General features: G+C 44.1%; 1 protein-coding gene and 1 long non-coding RNA gene across 4 annotated transcripts in view; one reads left to right on the forward strand and one right to left on the reverse strand.

Annotated features, from left to right (window-relative positions):
* Positions 1-18,367, forward strand: part of LOC119439951 (POU domain, class 6, transcription factor 2-like) — an 85,865-nt gene extending 67,498 nt beyond the window's left edge. For 2 of the 3 annotated variants that reach the window (XM_049661227.1, XM_049661226.1), the window contains exons 12-14: positions 6,054-6,228; positions 8,851-9,083; positions 13,756-18,367. In XM_049661227.1, coding sequence (XP_049517184.1) covers positions 6,054-6,228; positions 8,851-9,083; positions 13,756-14,003 — 656 coding nt within the window. In that variant the 3' untranslated portion in view covers positions 14,004-18,367. Of the gene's footprint in view, positions 1-6,053; positions 6,229-8,850; positions 9,145-13,755 lie in introns of all 3 variants that reach the window. The other variant, XM_049661228.1, reaches the window with a different exon arrangement.
* LOC125942953 (uncharacterized) lies at positions 11,341-13,838 on the reverse strand. The gene is made up of 2 exons (XR_007465442.1): positions 13,743-13,838; positions 11,341-11,621 (listed from the first exon to the last, which is right to left on the reverse strand). It is a non-coding gene; the product is annotated as an uncharacterized LOC125942953 (long non-coding RNA).
* Positions 18,368-18,694: the final 327 nt, after the last annotated feature.

Raw genomic sequence — 18,694 nt, forward strand, 5'->3', positions numbered from 1 at the left:
AGTGAGAGGAAGTGGATTCGGAACTGTTTTCGACATGTTTTAAGAAGGGGAATGTCATTGGCTATCATTATATCGGATGGAGGGTCAGTTCGTGAGAATTTGTTATAAATAAACCGGACTGCTTTCCTCTGTATTCTTTCAAGACACTTAATGTTTATTTGAATATACGGGTCCCATACTGCACTGGCGTACTCCAATTTGGGTCTGATTAAGGAATAATAGCGAAGTAGTTTAACATTGCTTGGGGTGGTTTGAAATTTATGTTTTAGGAAGCAAAGCTTTCGAAAGGCCAATGAACAAATATTGCTAACATGTATATTCCAGGATAAATTAGTTGTTAATATAACACCTAAGTATTTGTAATTGTCGACTTTTTTCAATGACGATGGGCCAAGTCTGTAAGTAAAAGACAGCGGTGTTTTTTATGTGTTATAGGGAGGAATACAGTTTTGTCATTGTTAACAACCATCCCCCAATCTTTGCACCACTTCAATATGTTATTCAGGTTGTTATTCAGCTCAATTTGATCATCGGAACAAAAAACTTCTTTGAACAAAACGCAGTCATCTGCAAACAGCCAGATTTGCAAACCAGGAGTTATTACATTTACAATATCATTAATATAAGCCAAGAAGAGCAGGGGGCCCAGGACACTACCCTGTGGAACCCCTGACGTGACTGGAAGACTGCCAGAAAGTTGTCCTCCAATGCCAGTGTGTTGTTTCCTGTTAGTCAGGCATGCGGAAATCTAGTTGATAAAGATTTCAGGGATGCCAAGGATTTTAAGCTTTAAAATTAGTTTATCATGCAGGATCTTATCAAAAGCTTTACTAAAGTCAAGAAATATTACGTCTATTTGGCCGTTACGATCAAGAGATAAAGCGAATGAGTGAACTGCCGTTATAAGTTGGGTTACTGTAGAATACCCTTTTCGAAAGCCGTGTTGGTACTCGGTTAATGTGGCATTATTTTCCAAACATTTGTGTATACAATTAGCAATTATATGTTCTACAAGTTTACAGCATTGGGAGGTTAGTGATATTGGTCGATAATTATGCATAAGTAACCCGTCGCCTTTCTTAAACACAGGGACAACCCGGGCAGTCTTCCAGTCATTTGGCAATTGTGCTGTAATGAGTGAGACACTGAATAAAATCACAAGAAATTTGGCAAGAATTTCAGCATATCGCTTGAGAAATACGTTAGGAATTTCATCCGGACCACATGAGCTCTTTGTTTTCAAGTTAAGCAGCATATTAATTACACCAGCATAAGATATGAAATTTACATCCATTAAATGGAGCGGTGTGACGTCGCATGCGCACACCGTTGAACCAGAGAACACACTTTGAAAGTAATTGTTGAAGTGCTGAGAAATGGCACTCCGATCCGTCACTGCATTCCTGTCAACTGATATTTGCGAAACTGGTTTCTTCTTTTCTTTTATGTACTGCTAGAACTTAGCAGGATCATTTTTTATGAAGTTAGGAAGCGATATCTTGAAATAATCTTTCGCGGTGTGAACTGCACGTGCGAGGTTGTCTTGCATCTCTCGTATTTTGTTGCACTGCGCATGCTTCTTTTTAAATCTTTTTATTCTGCGTTTCAGTTGAATGATATTCTGATTCATGCAAGGCGTTTGTTTGTTAACTTTTTTCAGTTTGTTTGGGACGAAGTTAACTAGACAATAATGACACATTTCCTTGAACTTGTTCCAAAGTAATTGAATATTGGTGCTATCGAAATCACCCAAACAGGTTTGCATGTATTCGACAATGCTTGCATCATTGGCATTAGAAAAATCTTTAAAGTAGAGCGCAGAGGGGGGTTTATGCTTACGTAGTGGTACTAGTGGTAGCAATATGCTTACGAGATGGTGATCGGAGAGCCCTTGCTCAACTGATGAATACCAAGTCTAACACCGAGCTCAATGCATTTTGTACACGAGTTGGTTCATGGACTACCTGCATCAAGTTGTATTGCAACATAATTTCAAACATAATGTTGACATGTTTGTTATGTTGGCTACTTGCCATAAGGCGTTCCCAATCCACTCCTGGCAGGTTAAAATCACCAAGCAGAACAATTTTGTTCCTTTCATGCATGGACATTTCTATACTCAGTCTCTCTAATATATCTGGTGGAGCATCCGGAGGTCTATAAAAAGCGTATAATGTAAAACTGTGACCCCAGTAAGAGATTTTGACGTGCAGGCATTTGAGGTCGACAATATCGTCCAGCAAAACAGCCTGAACGCTATCTTTAATTAAAATCGCTACACCACCACCCCTAGTGTGCCGGTCCTTACGATAAACTTTATAAGAAGGAGGGAAAATGTCGTTATCACATATTTCTTCGTTCAACCAGGTCTCTGTTAAAACAGTTACATGAGGATCGTACTCTAGTAGCAAGATCTCTAAGGCCTCGGTTTTGTTTTTGACACTGCGAGCATTTATATTCAACATTCGGAGACGTTTATGAGCTTCACAGGCATCATGTCAATCGCAAGATAATACGGATGTATTATCTTGCTCACCTTCCACGGGCGTGGATGATCCGTTTTTTACAACTTTAACACGTTTGTTGAGTGATTCATCCAAAAAGAATTCCTTGTCAATTCTTATTCTGTCGTGGATAAGCGAGACCCTTTTTCCCAGCTGCTTTTCATTTTTAGCACTTTCCCAGAGCAGTTTACGTTTTCTTAACGTTGATGCTGAATAATCATTTTGGATAAACGTTGTGCTGCCTTTTAACTTTTTGACATTGGCGAACATTGCCTTCGTTTCATTGAAATCTTGAAGGTGAATGATTACTGGGCGTTTGCCCTTCCACTGTCCAAGTTGGATGCGGCCAATGGATTTACATTTCACGCCAAGTTTTTCTTCGAATATCTCTTTGACCACTTTGTCTTTAAGTGAAATTTCTGTTTCATCGGACGATTCGGGTATTCCGTGAATTATCAGGTTAGACCATCTACTTCGGTCCTCCAGATCTGCTGGTTTTTTGCTTGAAAGTTTATGATATGCTCTACTGATTGCAGTGCCGCCTGCACTTTATCAGCTTGTCCTACAGGGAGGGAGGGCTGAGAGCTGTTTTCGAACATTCTATCGTACCGCTTCTCTACTGTCTTTTTCATTTCTGCTATTTCTGCCCTTAATTCAGCCATGTCACATCGCATGGCCTTCTGACCCTCAAGTAGCTCTTCAAAAAGTTCTTTTTGTGTAGGTCCGGGGTTTAGTTTCCACATCGCCACATAACAACAATCTGATCATCAAAAAACAATTATGGGCAATGCTATAACACCGTTTGGGGCACGGCAGGACTACAATGCCAGGACAGTTACTTCGAAATGTACAGGAATGGCAACTAACCTGCAGTACGAAAAACGGTTTCCTGTTTAGCGTCATGGCATTGCCACGTCCGCCGTGCCCACTGAAGTTGTAGTTGTGAAGTGTCTTTTTTATGTGCTCGGCTGCTGATGACGTCACACCGCGTTGATTGATAGGTGTCGCTAGTAGTTCCACACCATCATGAGATGACGCTTGTTGATTTGCTGATGGGACCAAGTTCAGAAGCTGGTATGCATCGTTGGTGTGGCGTGCCTCGTGGCACACGTGACCAGTGGTTGTTAAACCGGCGGCAATTCCCAGCAAACCCTGCAGTACGAAAAACAGTTTCCTGTTTAGCGTCATGGTATTGCCAGGTCCGCCGTGCCCACTGAAGTTGTAGTCGTGAAGTGTCTCTTTTATGTGCTCGGCTGCTGATGACGTCACACCGCGTTGTTTGATAGGTGTCGCTAGTAGTTCCACACCATCATGAGATGACGCTTGTTGATTTGCTGATGGGATCAAGTTCAGAAGCTGGTATGCATCGTTGGTGTGGTGTGCCTCGTGGCACACGTGACCAGTGGTTGTTAAACCAGCGGCAATTCCCAGCAAACCCTGCAGTACAAAAAACAGTTTGCTGTTTAGCGTCATGGTATTGCCAGGTCCGCCGTGCCCACTGATCAGGCAGACTAAGCATTCGCTCCCCTCTGCCTGCGTGCTTTATCATGCCAGCATTGTGACAGCGAGTGTTCACAGTCGAGGGACATATGTTCATATTTGTCTGTGCACGCGTGCCACCGTCTTTGTTAATTTAATTCGTAAGCGGATGTTTGCTGCAATTTATATGGCTGATAAAACTAAGAATGTTCATTAGTTGTCCAATACTTTGCTATCGTTATCGGTGCTTTACCTTTTCGGGCGAAACTGCAACTTCTTTACTCATAGAATCAACACAACAGCTGTTGAAATCTCAAATGGCATAACGGGTCTAGCTTGATCTCTTGGACATGACAGGTGTGTGCAATGTCGCAAATTTACAACCAACATGGCAGCAGTGAACAACGCGCTGTCACCCGTCACCTTGATTTCATGCTATTTTAAAGCGAAGTTTTCTTTGCGGCATCCGACCGGGTTTTCATGCTGCATTGGTTGTACTGTGTAGAGATCGTGCTGCTGATGGTGTTGTCTCACCGTAGGCAACACTATCAGTCGTGGCAGCGGAGTGGACATGAGAGCTTTGCAGGCTTTGTTTCGTCCCGCCAATGTGAAGATATCGTCAACACAGCATGAGACCGTATCTTTGGTTGCTGACTCTTAAATTGAACACAATAAATTTTTTTTTTTGTTTTTGTCTTTGAAACTTGCATGTTTTTTTTATTGTCAGATAACCCGGAAGTTCTTACGGCCCCTTCTGTGTAAAAAATATGTGTGGGCTGCTGTACCTATTTACATAAAAGGTAAAATTTTAATGTAACGAAATTTTGATATACGAAAATAAAGTGCCGATTTTACCAACTTCGTTATATCGAGGTATAACTGTATTTAAACATACACGGAACATCACAGCATTGGGGATGGTGACGCCCAAAAATTCACCTGGTATGTCCTTACATAATTGCTATTGCAATAAAAACACTGAGAGAGAAAGCACAGTGAGATGGCAATGAAGGGACAAAGGCAGGCCGCAGTTGGGCGATGCGAAGAGGGGGAAGGGAAGTGAACAGTGAGATGGCAGCGAACACGAGGGAAGGAAAAAGGAGGTTAGGAGAGATCACCAACTAACCCAATCAGCCACCGTGCTAGGAGGGAGCCTGGAAATCAGTCGGAGCTTTCCGCATGTGAAAGGTCGCTCTCCTTTTCCTGACGGAGGGGGACGGAGCCGCAGGGAGCTTCCTATGGCTGGTAGCCTTCACATGCGCCCGCCGTCGGGTTCGGTCGCTGTATGACATGGACATGCGTAATCTAGCATCATTTATTCGAGGTTTTCAATGCATTCTCTCCGTGTAAAGTTCGGCGGGACTGCATTAATTCATCATAAAATCTGGGATGTCGCAAAATCGAGGGACGCATAACTGAGGTTCCACTGTACTTGTACAATATTCATTCATGTGGGCACAAAAGCGTATTTATCATAAACAATGTCAACAATATTGGCAGAAGATGATGCCAGCCTTGAGACATGCAAGACAGAAATGACTAGAAAAAGCTCTCATGTAAAATAGCAATGATCGCTGCAATGATATGTGCTGTGGTTGAGCAATGAGATCATTATGCAGTTTAGGGCATTGGTTTACTCTATGAAACTGGGTTAGATGGGTAACTTGTGACAGAATCCTAATGTAAGATTAGTTTGCCATAGAATTGAAACGTGATTGCGTCCCTGACAGGTCCAGTTGCCAAACCTTGCACGGAAGGTTGTAAAGTTGCCATTTTTATGCAACACACACGTTTAGGAGATTGCTTGGAAAGGTGTTTGTCTTGCAGTGAATACAATTATGGGCTTTGTGAGCAATGAATTGCTCACTAAGGTTATAGAATTTTGGCCTCTCTTGCGCACCACGTACCATGGTGGCGTTATCCCACCTACATGTGGCACCGCTTCACCTTGGTGTGTGATGTGGTTTATTGTAGCCAATCAAGCTGCTGGGGCTGCTTTGAGTAGAAGTGATAGTTCCCTTATGAGAGGTGAGTGTGTTTAAAAAAGTGCATCCGCCCATCCGACTGCAGCAACCATCAGCCACACGTCGGCCAACATGGTGGACGGCATCGACCTGGAGGAGATCAAGCACTTTGCCAAGGCATTCAAGCTGCGCCGACTCAGCCTGGGCCTCACCCAGACACAGGTTGGCCTGGCCCTGACTTCCTCGGAGGGGCCTTCCTACAGCCAGAGTGCCATCTGCAGGTGGGTGAGGGAGTGACTGAGCATGCACAACCTGCGTTTACATCACGGAAGCTGCGGCGATAGCATGGGCTCATCCTATCAAAAATTTACTGAGTGGTTGAAAAATCAAGACAAATACCAGCCCTTCCCCTGTCGAAAAAATGGGGTTAAGCGAAGCTTGTTGTGTATCTGACCTTTGTGGTGATTTTCTTTCTTCCTCTCTCTTTCTTTTTGTCCCTGGTATGTGCCATTGAGCTTGGACCCTTTCTGCACTACAGTAAAGCCTCGTTAAATCGGATTTCACGGGACTGAAAAAAATGTCCGAATTAACCAAATCTCGAATTATCGAGGCTATAAAAAAAACAATAAACTGCTTACTACGTCAACACACTTTTATTTACTGAACGAATGAGCAAATCCTGTTTTTATTTTGCTCAAAAGCAGTGCTGAAGCTGCAATTCTCGTCACGTCGTGACTGATTGGCCCTCGCAGCGGCAATGGCCTTGAGAATTCCTTCTCAACGCGGTCGCGGCGCGTGCCTTCATCCGAGACACGCTTTTCACTACAGCGCGCACATTCTGGTTATTTTTTAGCCAGTGAGCTGGTCACCAACAGATCACCCATCCATCACAACGTAGCCGGTGCTTCCCATCCTCGACAGTTTCGAACCGAGTCAAACCGAAACTACTATTTGTAGCAATTGCGGACGACACACCGCGGCAGCTAATCGATGCGATCATGGATGGCGATTACGCAATTTTGAAGGCACGCGGCCGACGCGTGCACCAAGTCAAAACGGAACTACCCTTTGCCACAACAACTACACACGATACCGCGGCCACTATTGACGCGATCATAAATGGCGACTACACAGTTGCGAAGGCACGCAGCCGATGCGCGCACAGAGTCAAAACGAAACTACTGTTTGCCGCAACCGCTGCGGATGAAACCGTGGTGGCTATTGACGCGATCATGGATGGCGCCTACACAGTTACGAAGGCATGCGGCCAATGCCTCTCAGTGTAGTTTGTTGCAGTTCTTGAATTTCTGCGTCGTTCAAAAAACACATGAGCTTATTGTGCTGGTCCATCATGCCAAAAAAGAAGACACAAGTAACACCAATGGTCAATAAGAGCTGCCATACAATTTTAGTGCAACCTACTTTTGTTTAAATGATATTGTGAGACTATGGATGTGTTGCGCTCTTGAATTACACTCAAACCTTGTTATAACAAAACGAGATATAACAAAGTAAATGAGATTCCCCTTGAAATCTCCATAGAGGTACATGTATGCCTCGTATTAAGGAAGTGAAATTGTCCTGCCAGTAGATATAACGAAGTAGATTAATCTACAAAACCAAAAATACTGACCGTTGCGCACTGAGTACATCGCTTTCCGTGGGGTTCTGCACTCGTTCGTTGCGGCATTTGAAAATTCACTCTTTCCCCGTGTCGAATGCGTCGTCGAGCAACACTCGTCCTTCTCACCGCCACGCACACCTGCACACAAGCAGCAGCCCTCTCTTGCGCGTGTCTGGCTGTGTAAGCCGTACCACACTGTGCAGCAACGGACGGTGGTGCCAAAGATTAGCGCATTTATTTTTGCGCGGTGCGCCACGCAGACAGGCAGAGCTGGGTGTGACCTTTGAGATTTCTCCGACACACCCTCGCGGGTCACGCACATGCTTGTGCAAGTCGTGGCATGCTGCGTGGCTACGCTTGGCAGTGTGAAAGATTTGTGCATTCACTTCTATCTTTCTCAGCGGTGCGCCAAGCAGGCAGGCGCAGCTAGGTGTGGTCTCTGAGACCTCCCCAGCGCTCTCGGGCGTCACGCCCAAGCTGTGCACTCGCTTCTCCCTCTCCCTGCGGCATGCCGAGCGAGCTGACAGCTGGGCGTGGCCTCCGAAATCGCATTGGCATCGGTGCAATCTCGGTAGCCACAAGCCGTCCGAGCCAAGCCGGTGCAGCAAAATTTGCTTGTCTCCTCGATCACACAATGGAGCACTGTGTTGCGTGCCACGTGCTGCTCAACCGGGACGAGCCAAATGGAAAGGGGACGTGAAAGATCATCACAATGGAACAGAAGGCAGCTATCTAAAGACTGTCGTGTCAGGTTGCGTGTTGCACGCGCCGAGGACTTTTTTGTTTTATTCAAATTTCATCGCATGCGTGGCCGTATAGCGGTTCTGCGGGCCGCAAGGCCGTCTTCTTATTTCCACATTTACAATTGTGCACCCCATTGGGCATATGTTGCAGTAAATGGGAAAATGGATATAACGAAGTAACGAATATAAAAAAAGTAATTTCGGCTCCCCTTCAACTTCGTTATAATGAGGTTCAAGTGTATATTGGGAAAAGGAGGGAGCATGCAGAAAGCGTGACACAGCTTTACTCGGGCACGGCACCATGAGAGTTCATCTATATGCCGAGCCACATGTGACCCGGCGCTCATTGGTTTTTTCCTTTGTTGTGAGCAAGGTTCATATGTGAGGGCTGAAACACCCAAGTTTTAAAAAACTTGTCTTTGGTAAGCATCTGCCCTTTTTCGTCATGCTGATACATTACCTGCAACTTGTCCAAACGCTTGAGGGAACTGTCTGAGGCAACGGGTGATCATCTGCTCTGCGGTGCCTCCTTGCAGGTTCGAGAAGCTGGACATCACACCAAAGAGTGCGCAGAAGATCAAGCCCGTGCTGGAGCGATGGATGCGCGAGGCTGAGGAGCGACTGCAGTCTGGTGGCAGCCATGCCCTGGCTGACCTTGTGGGTGGGGGTGGGGTCGAGCCGACCAAGAAGCGCAAGCAGCGGACCTCCTTCACGCCACAAGCCCTCGAAGTGCTCAACCGCTTCTTCGAGAAGAGCACGCATCCCACCGGTGAGCATCACGATGCACTCCACCCTCCCTGCCATGGCCCCGCAGCATTTTTTTGAACATGGTAAATAAACTTGAGTAGCCAATACGGCCATCAACATCTGGGCCAAATATTATTCCTGTAAATGCAGTTGACAGCTCATAGTTACAGTGCAAAGACCTCTTGCTTTTATTCAACTTTTCAAAGCCCTAACCACTTTTTTACCCTTACTCTATGCAGTAGAGTAAGGGGAACTGCCTAACTGCTGTCACCTAATATAAGGCACATTGGAAAAACATTTAGTTGGAACAGATTCCTGAGGGGATGCCCGAGATGCATTTTAGGCCTTCCTTACTAGATGTTGCAGATCCTTTTAGAGGAAACTAGCTTTGGGGCTTCTATCTAAATTAGGCTCCTGCAGATATTTTATATTTTCGTATATTTGATCGAATATTATGCTATTTGATATTCGCTTCAGCTTGAATTTCAGAATTCAAAGTTTTCGAAATGAACGAATATAAATTTAAAAACACATATAATCAACAGTTTCAGTGAGCAAGTTTCATTGCCATAACACGGCTCATAGCCAAGACAAGCCAAAGACGAGAATTCATTTTGCTTTTACACCTGCTTGATTATTCGAACATCGGACTCATGGCCTCTCTTGAACCAGTGTATGACAGTCACCAAAGTTACGGATGCCAAAAGTTGTCAAAAAGTGTGCACCAAGAAATGCACGATGTTGTTAATAATGGCTGCTGTGAAGAAAAATTGCCCCATTCAGTTTGTTCTTCATGCTCTTACTTTCACTGGCAATATCGTTTATCAACTTCCCGAGAACCGTACGGCCGCTGCGAATAGATTTGCGTCGACTCGGCACGAAACCGTAATCTTGTTCTATCTGCACACAGTGCAGATAGAACAAGATAGAACCTTTGACACGTCCGATGCCGAGTCACGTGAAATCTTGCGGAAGTGATAGTACTTCCGAAAGTTGATCGCCCAAGAATACCACCCTTTAATTTCCACAACATAGCCAAAATTTCCAGTGTGACGATGGGTGAATGCGAAATGTTCCTGCGGCCTCAACCATTGCGAACGTTCCAGTAGACAGAATGACAACACTTAGCAAAAGTCAGTAAACAAATTTTCTGTGCTGTTGGGCTGTAAAAAGTGCTTAACTTGCATTTTCACGTGAAAATGTCTGAATAACAGTACTTTGAAACTACAGTGATTGTAGGGATTAAACTGTAAATTTTTTATTTAGAATTTCACGGTGATGCTCACTGAATTCGAACTAACGAAAGTGATAAAGAGAAGGCTATATTTAATGATGAAAGAAGTGGGAGGGCACCTATGGAACCATCACTTTTTATTTCAATCAATCAAGTTTATTTTCATTCTGTAAAAGATACAGAAAGAAGGACTGTGACGAAATTACTAAAGAAATCCGTATTTGTTTCCTGCTTTCTTTTTCTCTGAAAGCGGTCACTGTAAGCGGTCACTTCTTTAATTCAATGCATTAAGTACAAGTAATTTCCCCTATACTGTCCTTGGTGTCTTTGTTTGGTGGCTTCTTATGATATACATACACACATGTACGTCTAGACTCTTTTACAGAAGTGTGTTTGAGTGCTGCCATCTTGGGCTACTAGCGCTGAAATTCCTTATCTATATAAAGCAAATGCATGGTGCTTTAGTCGATTTATAAGTATGAAAATGGTTACATGGATGCGTGGAGTGTTACATCACAATTCTAATTTGATGCCACTGCGCACAAAATTGAGAAATTATTTGTGTAACAGCTTGAGATGGCTGTAAAAGCATGTAAAATGAAACCGTAATGCTATATATACATACTGTATAGACTCGTGTAAGGGCAGCACCCCCAACTTAGCAGCCCAAAATTTGTGGAAAAAAATTTCCAATGGAGAAGCAATCGCGTTCGGTGCTCCGATGCCACGCATGCGCATCAGTGAATTTTTGCATGCTGCGTACTTCCCTGTGCCACTACTAGATGGCTAGAGCCACGGTGTGCACAAGTCGCCGGCTGTGCTAGAACCATTTAGGCCAAAAGGTTTGCCCCCATGCAAGGGCCACATGTCGTGAAAATAGTGAGAAAAAAAAACTGCAGCCCTTACACGAGTCTGTAATAAATGCTTATTCACTAGCATTCACACAAGTGGAAAGGAAAGCAGGGAGGTTAACCATGACTGAGCCCAATTAGGTATCCTTCACTGGGGGAAATAAAGAGGAGAGAGGGCAGAGTTTCAGCTGCAGGGCAAACTGTATTGTTCATCACTGCCTCATGAATGGCTGCTTACTCTGGCAGACTTCAGAAACCTCAGCAGTACTCTTGTGGCTTTCTGCTGCTGTGAGGTCACGACCCCAAGATACTGCTCTCAGAGGAAGACCTTCCATTTTGCTGGGCAAGGCTGGCGTGGAGAGCAAGTTGTTTACCTTCAACGGAAAAGCAGTCAAATAGATGTCCAGTTGTTTCTCTGCGACCACAGATGTTGCAGGGGCCATTGTTAGCCATCCCAGTTGAGGATACCTTGACACTATGAATACCGAATGGTAGATTTCGAATGGAATATCAAATTGAATCAAGAAAAAAAAAAGTGAAATATGGAATCGAAAAAAAGTTTGTCACTAAATTTAATGCTTACAAATTTTGGGCAAGAACAATACGGTGCAGCAGTTACTCGGGGGTCTCCTAGCATTGCATAACAAGAATGTATCAAGCTATCAATAACATAGGCACATAGAAAGCAAGATATGCAGTACAGTGTAATCTTATTAAAGGGGACAACAAATTCATGTGCCACTGATTACAGCTCATTTCTAGTGTGTATATGAAGGTCTGGAAAATGTTTTTTTTTTTATCAATAGAATTTCTGTTGAATAGAATTCAGTGCTTTTTTTCCTCTGAAACTAATGAATTAGTGACTTTCTCTTGTACTAAATACCAATGGGGTTGTCAGTTTAATGGTGGATCTGTTTCTTGCATCAATCTTTTATTTATTGCGTAGAAAGTTTTGCTTTCCAGTTTTTCTCCAAAGTACAGAAGTGTTATCCCAGCTTTACGGCAGATGGGTTATCGTAAGGCGAATGTGCGCAACAGACGAAAGGACCAGGCATCACGTGACTCGGTGACCACTCCGCACATAGCCTGCGCCGACAGTAAAAATTGGGCGCTGTCTGAGCCGTTTCATTAGGTTGGCAGTGATTTGCCACCTGTCAAACATTGTGAAATCTGCAGGGCCACAGTAACTTCATGCCATGCTCATTCACAGCACATTCGGTGTTTCTTTTGCGCTGAAAACGAAGTGAAACGCTCACTTGGGGGCATCACACATGAGGGGCTCCGCGGCCAGTGCTGCCAACCTCCGAAGCCAGCTTTCCCTTAAATAGGATAAAGAAATTCCCTAGATTTCGCAAGATTTTTGGAATATACACTTGTTCAGTCTGTCAATATGGTTTTTGTAAAGATATACTTTTTTGTTATGCAAATAGATTGACAGTTTATATTTTCAATTTATTCCCAAGCTCGTTTTATAAATTTAAATAAAGTTGCTGCATTCAAGCTGAAATGATGCTGCAGTGCAAGCCATGCTAACCTGAATTCTTCGTGTTAATAACACAGGCTGCTGCTTGAAACTACAATAACAGAATGAGACGTCAGCACGTGCATGCTCACTCCACGTGTAAAATAAATTTGCACAGCAACAAAATGCCCGGATTAACACAGAACCTTATTTGAATTATAAGGAAGCTGGCACTGGACTACCCTGGATTACAGAATATGTAGCAATGTCAAAACAGTGTGTCCCTTCACGACTCCAATAAAAAGTATATGCAATAAATTTTTCTTGCATGCTGGGATGTACCGACGTAGCAGCACCACGTTTGCGTGCTTGCAAGTCATTTGCAGCGAAGCACACTGACACCTCCAGTTTTTTTCGTTCCTCTATGCCAAAACTCACCCTAACGTGTGACCACTGGAACTCGACAATGCGAGTCTGTTGCTCTGCTTACGAACGGTAAATTTGAGCTCATAGTTGGCTACGCAGCGCTAGGCCACCTAGTCATGCTCAGCGCTAGGTAGTATATGTGTCTGCTTATGCCGAGATTCGCAGGTGCTGCTTTGTTTGGAATTGCAGCATATGCTTGTTTTGCCATTTACAGATAAATATTTGATTTAAAGGGGGACATCCACACCTTGTCAATTACTTGACTAGAGGCATCCATTGCACTGCAATGCGACCACAAGTCATAGTTAGCATGCTAATGCAAAAGTAATTCTGGCTGACTGAAATTAAAAAACGCCGTCATGTCACATCAGCAATTCATCATATCAGTCATTGTGGCGTTGCCGCAGTGGTTTATCAAGTCGCTGAGTTTGTTTTTTTCCTATGTAAAGCCTAGAAACCCTAGATCTAGGGAACTTCCCCTAGGATTAGCAGCACTGTCTGTGGTGCACGCAACATGTGGCACTGCACGGGTACCTTTGCCTCTAATATATCGAATATTCTAAAAATCCAATGGTATAAATCGAATTATTCTAATGTTTACTAATCGATTTGATTCCGTGATATTCGATATTCGCACACTCCTACTTGACACTGTTTCACTGCTGTAGCGTGACGAAGCAGGCGGGTGAGTAAGCCTTTTTCGCCCACCTGTGCTGTGCAGGAGCCGAGATGACCGAGCTGGCCGAGCAGCTCAATTACGACCGTGAAGTGGTTCGTGTCTGGTTCTGCAATAAGCGCCAGGCATTCAAAAACACCGTCAAAAGGCTCAAGGTGGCCACAGGCATGGACGGCCTATTGCCACCTCTTTCATCTGACGCCACCACAGACTCTGTTGGCAGTGGCCCACCCTGCAGCATGGCAGAGACTTCAACCAGCCTCGTGGACTGTGCCGAAGAGAACCCATCGTGAGCCTCACACGTCGGCTGCATCGCTACCATGCCCTCAGACATTTGTCGTCTTCAATGTTGCCACCAACTGTGAACTGTTCAAGCACGCATTACTTGACGTGCGAGGTGGGAACAGCTGCACTCACGCTCGTCATGGCATTCGGCCATTGGAGTGCGTTGACAAGTGTGCGAGGCTCATCTCTCATCCACCGTGAGCGCTGTTGTACGGCAGTCACAGTCAAGTACCTGCTTGCAATGGCTTGTCATCACTGCCATTGTCATCGTGGAACAAGCACAACTGTGCGTGCTTAAAACCAGTTTATGTGTGGATCCAGGAGACCAGGTGACGCCTGAGTGATGAACAGAACAAGAGCCAGGTTTGACCAGGCTGCACGACTCGAACAAAGACACAGCGAACACCTCAAAGGAGCTTGCTGAGTTCTGTCATGTTTATGCAGACGAATTATGCATCTGCTGGCAGACTGTTGGGAACATTCGGCAGCGCCGGTACCTCATCTCTCGAGTGCCTCGGATACTCATTTTTACACCTGTTAAGGGCAGTTCTACTGTGCCTGTCACTACTGTACATTCATGCATGTCACTGTCACACTTTTACCTGAGAGTCTTCACCTGTCCTCACGAAGTCATTGTCATATGACAAAAAATATGTATATAATCAGTCTCATTTTTGCCAGCTGTGAGCGGCACCCTAAAGGGTCACAGGGCACAGCTGTTTGCTGTTTTGTGTGTATTTTTTTGTATGTGTGTGTGTATGTCATACTTGTTCTTGCTTTGCATTACAAAATGGTGTGAAACACTGGTGAACTTCTCTAGCAGATATTGAACTTCTTGTTCTGGTTGCACTCAGGAAAGTATTGAACTCTTTTGCTGTGAGTAGGAACAGACGTCGAGGCCAATTTAGTACAGTCACTGACCGATTCTCCAGACACTCAAATCTTGAACTATCGTGCTCTTTCTATTGCGCCACTGCGTACATTATAGAACAAATTAATGACAATGGACGAAGTTTTGGATGTTGGCGGTGTAGTGCTCAATATTTAAGACATGCTCAATGTTTTAAATACGTTTCAGCCCACTTATAACCTAACCGTGTATAGTGCAGGGCTGAACATAATGTAGATCTTTTCCGAGCCCCCTTTACCCTCCCATAGAACTCAGTGTATATGCATACTGCTTAAGCTGCAGTTTCATGAGACGAGATACCGGTTATAATGCAGCTGCCAGAAAATCCTGCAGCCAAGTAAGGCAGAAAATGCGCTTGTCAGTGGGATGCATCAACAGAGGGGAGAGCAATAGGGTCAGTGTGGAAGAGGGCGACACGCAGAGTGATTGAACAAGGAGCAGAAACAAAACGACAATGTGCCTGTTATGGTGGCAGCCACAGTGAGACACTGATAAGTCACTAGGTATATGGTGCTCTTCGGACCCATACAGGTTAGCGGGGTCAGCACGTGCGCTCTGCACCGAGCTTTCTTTTGTGTATTTTTACAAAAATTTTTTTCAAGCTAGCATGCGCATTGTCACTCTTCAGCTTACCAGTTTCTTTATATGGAAAGTAAATATGTTCCTCTTTTACATTTTATGGGCTATTTTTTTCGCCTCATGCGCGCCTGTAAAGGCATTAACATTTTGATGTTAGCAAATCTAAAAGGGTGCAAACATCTTGGTCACATGTATGATTGTCAAATACGTGTGTCTGCATGGTCCACGTCTTTTGCATCGGTGCAGGCTTTGAAAACTTGTTTTCGTTACATGCAGTGCAGGTATCTGTAAATCCTGACACTAGCGTTGTATATAAGTTGTCTACATTGTATTACAATCATCAGCAAAGCTGCTGCCTTAATTAGGAAAATTATTTTTCGGCATTGTGAGATCTGTTTGGTTTCTACGACTAATAGTGAAGAGACATTTATAATCAGCACCGCAGCAGCAACATTCAGGTGATGCACTCTACGGGCCAGCAAGGCTCCCTACAAAACGTTATAGTTGAATGAATGTTGGCATGGAGACATTCAACATTGAGAATAGTTGCAAATAAAGAAGAAGGTGTGCAAAGCACGAGCAATGGCCACGGGCGCTGGCTCACTCAGTTGCTCTATTGTCGGAAGTCGAGGGCCAGATGGCAGGGTGGGTTGCAGCACCACACAAACTGTGTCTAAACAACGACAGGCATTAGACTCAAACTCGGACGTCTGACTCGTTTGCCATCTGGAGGCAATTGAGTGAGCCAGCACCTGTAGCCGCTGCTCGGACTCGGCGCAGCTTATTCTTTATTTGCAACAAGAAATTCCAGCTTGATTTGTGCCAGTTTCTCACTTAATGCTGCTATTCCAAGACATTGCACTCGAGTGGGGTGACCGAGCTGGACTCTTTTGAAAGCGAGCACAATAATCATGGTAGTCCTTGTGCACGGTCAAGCATGTCTGGCCATACTGGCTATAAACCACTGCAAGTTCATACCCTACAACAGTTGCACTTGCTCGGTGGAATGGGGAAAGCTCGCGCACTAGCGGAAGGCTTTTGAAAAGTGAACTAGCACAATTGGTTCCAGCGGTGTGTTATCCGTGTCACATGCAACATCTGCACTTCATGTTGCTGCAGTGCCATACAACACACATAAATCTAGAAATCAGGTGAACACGAAATACATGACCGGCATGAAAATGTTATTGCATGAAGTGCAAGACCGAGCAAAAGCCCACAACAGCTTTCCATGCCGCTGTCATCGCAAGACAGATAATGTCCGTCATTTTTAAATGCGAAGTTTTTTCTCGACTGCCCTAGTATTGAAACACTTTTGCAGTTCTGCCTGTGTCTAAAGAATCGGTCAGTGACTGTACATACAACAAGGTAGCTGCTGGCCACAAGGGCTTCAAGGAGGCTTTTCAGTTCAGAAAAGTGTGTTGTGCATTTATCAGCGGCACCCTGGCAGTTGTTGCAGAAATATTATTTCTCTTTTATTTATTTACATTAGCTGCTACCTCACGGGAGCAAAACATGGTAAGAATCATTCCCGGTCTGATGGAAAGGGCACAGTGAAGGGATTGTGTTGAAAATTGGCAACTGTAATGCTGTTTTCGTCAATGCTTTGGTACCTTTTGCTACGTAAATAAGAGTACCGGCTATACAGGACTCATGTACTACATCGGCTGCAATTCGTTCTGGACAAAACAGGCAAAGTGATGCACCCAAATGTGTTAACTGCACGCACCACGAAATTGCAATTTTCTGAAACTTGAGTGCGAATGAGCCAGCTGTTTAACCAAAAGAGTCATGTATATGTGGTGCTCTTATTTAAGTAATATTTAGCAAAAACCAAGTAGCCCAAGTGTCCAGACTTCTGCTATTTGTGAGGTAGTACCAGTCAGCGCAATGCAATGCCACACAAGTGCTATAAGTGTGAGTATGATGGTGTAGTAAGTTTTACAGAGTTTGGGTGCCTGAGCCTTCTCGTTATTGTCATAGCAATTTTACCGCTCATCGTGTCAGTGACTGGTGGCTTACATCAGAAAGTAAGTGATTTATTAAGAATATGATGTAGACAGCATTCACAGTGAGTGAGCAAGTGCTGAAGAGTAGGAGACCAAAGCCCCTATTCTTGAAAAATAATTTCGGGCAATGCTTTTACTTTTGCATGGCACAAAATCCAATGTGGTGCCTTGCATTTGCTCGCATTCCTGCTGGCATGTGCTGTCTTTTGGTGTGCTTGTGGTGTGCATTTAATTTACTGCGCCGAATTTCACTGCAAGGATTCGCTTTTAAGTTGGAAAGCAATTAATGTTGTGGTGTTCAGAAGTTTATTGCGATGTGGAAGGACAAATGAGGTAAGAGAGACAGCAGGGAGTGTCATTTCCGACTCTAGGTTGTAGTATGCTTTGAATGGGCAGATGTGTCAGAGAGTGAAAGAACTGCATAAAACATGGGACACTCAAAATATTGCATATTGCACATATAGATGATAGTTGTTATTTGTGGTTCAGAAAGATGCATTTGATTTTTGGAAGTGTAATAGATGCAACACTGAGGTATATGTTTCGCTGTTATAACCCTATTTCAGAGTTCTTGGTCAGTTCATACGAAAATAAGTCACAGCAGCATTTAGCAGTGCTAGTTTAAGGTAAATTAAATTGGAAGTAGCGCTTCATGTCATCTGTCATTATGTGTGTGCCTGTGTCGCACTGCTCACTGATGTTTAAGCAGAGTCTCGAGTCTGCCCATTAGTGTGTGCAATGCAGTACACATATAATGACAATCGCAAGTCCCAAATATCATTGGCCTTACACTGTTTGAATCACTTCCAGGAATGTCAGTTTCAGTGAATGGTGATTGCGTCTGACAGGCAATATAATCACTTTCACAATATTCTCATGTAGAACTTGTACAAGATATGGTTTGTCAATACACAATCGGGCCTTCAGCTGTTATGCACCGCCGTATTCTTACCCTTTCATTTTTCGAAGTTGTGCAATTCCCTCTTTCTTGATTTGTTTTCTTCTTGTGCATACTTGTCAACTGCGATCACTGTCATTGGCTAATACCTAGAAGAAGGTTGCAATTGGGCCATTCAGCGCTCTGAATGTTTTTATATACCATTTGATTTGTGAAACAAAAAAAAGCATTGAAAGGTCAAGGCATGGAGGAGGACGGCGGCAGTATGAAATAATGGCGCTGCTATTACTGTACACAGGGACC

Source organism: Dermacentor silvarum, chromosome 2 (genome assembly GCF_013339745.2).
Source record: "Dermacentor silvarum isolate Dsil-2018 chromosome 2, BIME_Dsil_1.4, whole genome shotgun sequence".
Taxonomy (NCBI): Eukaryota; Metazoa; Arthropoda; class Arachnida; order Ixodida; family Ixodidae; genus Dermacentor; species Dermacentor silvarum.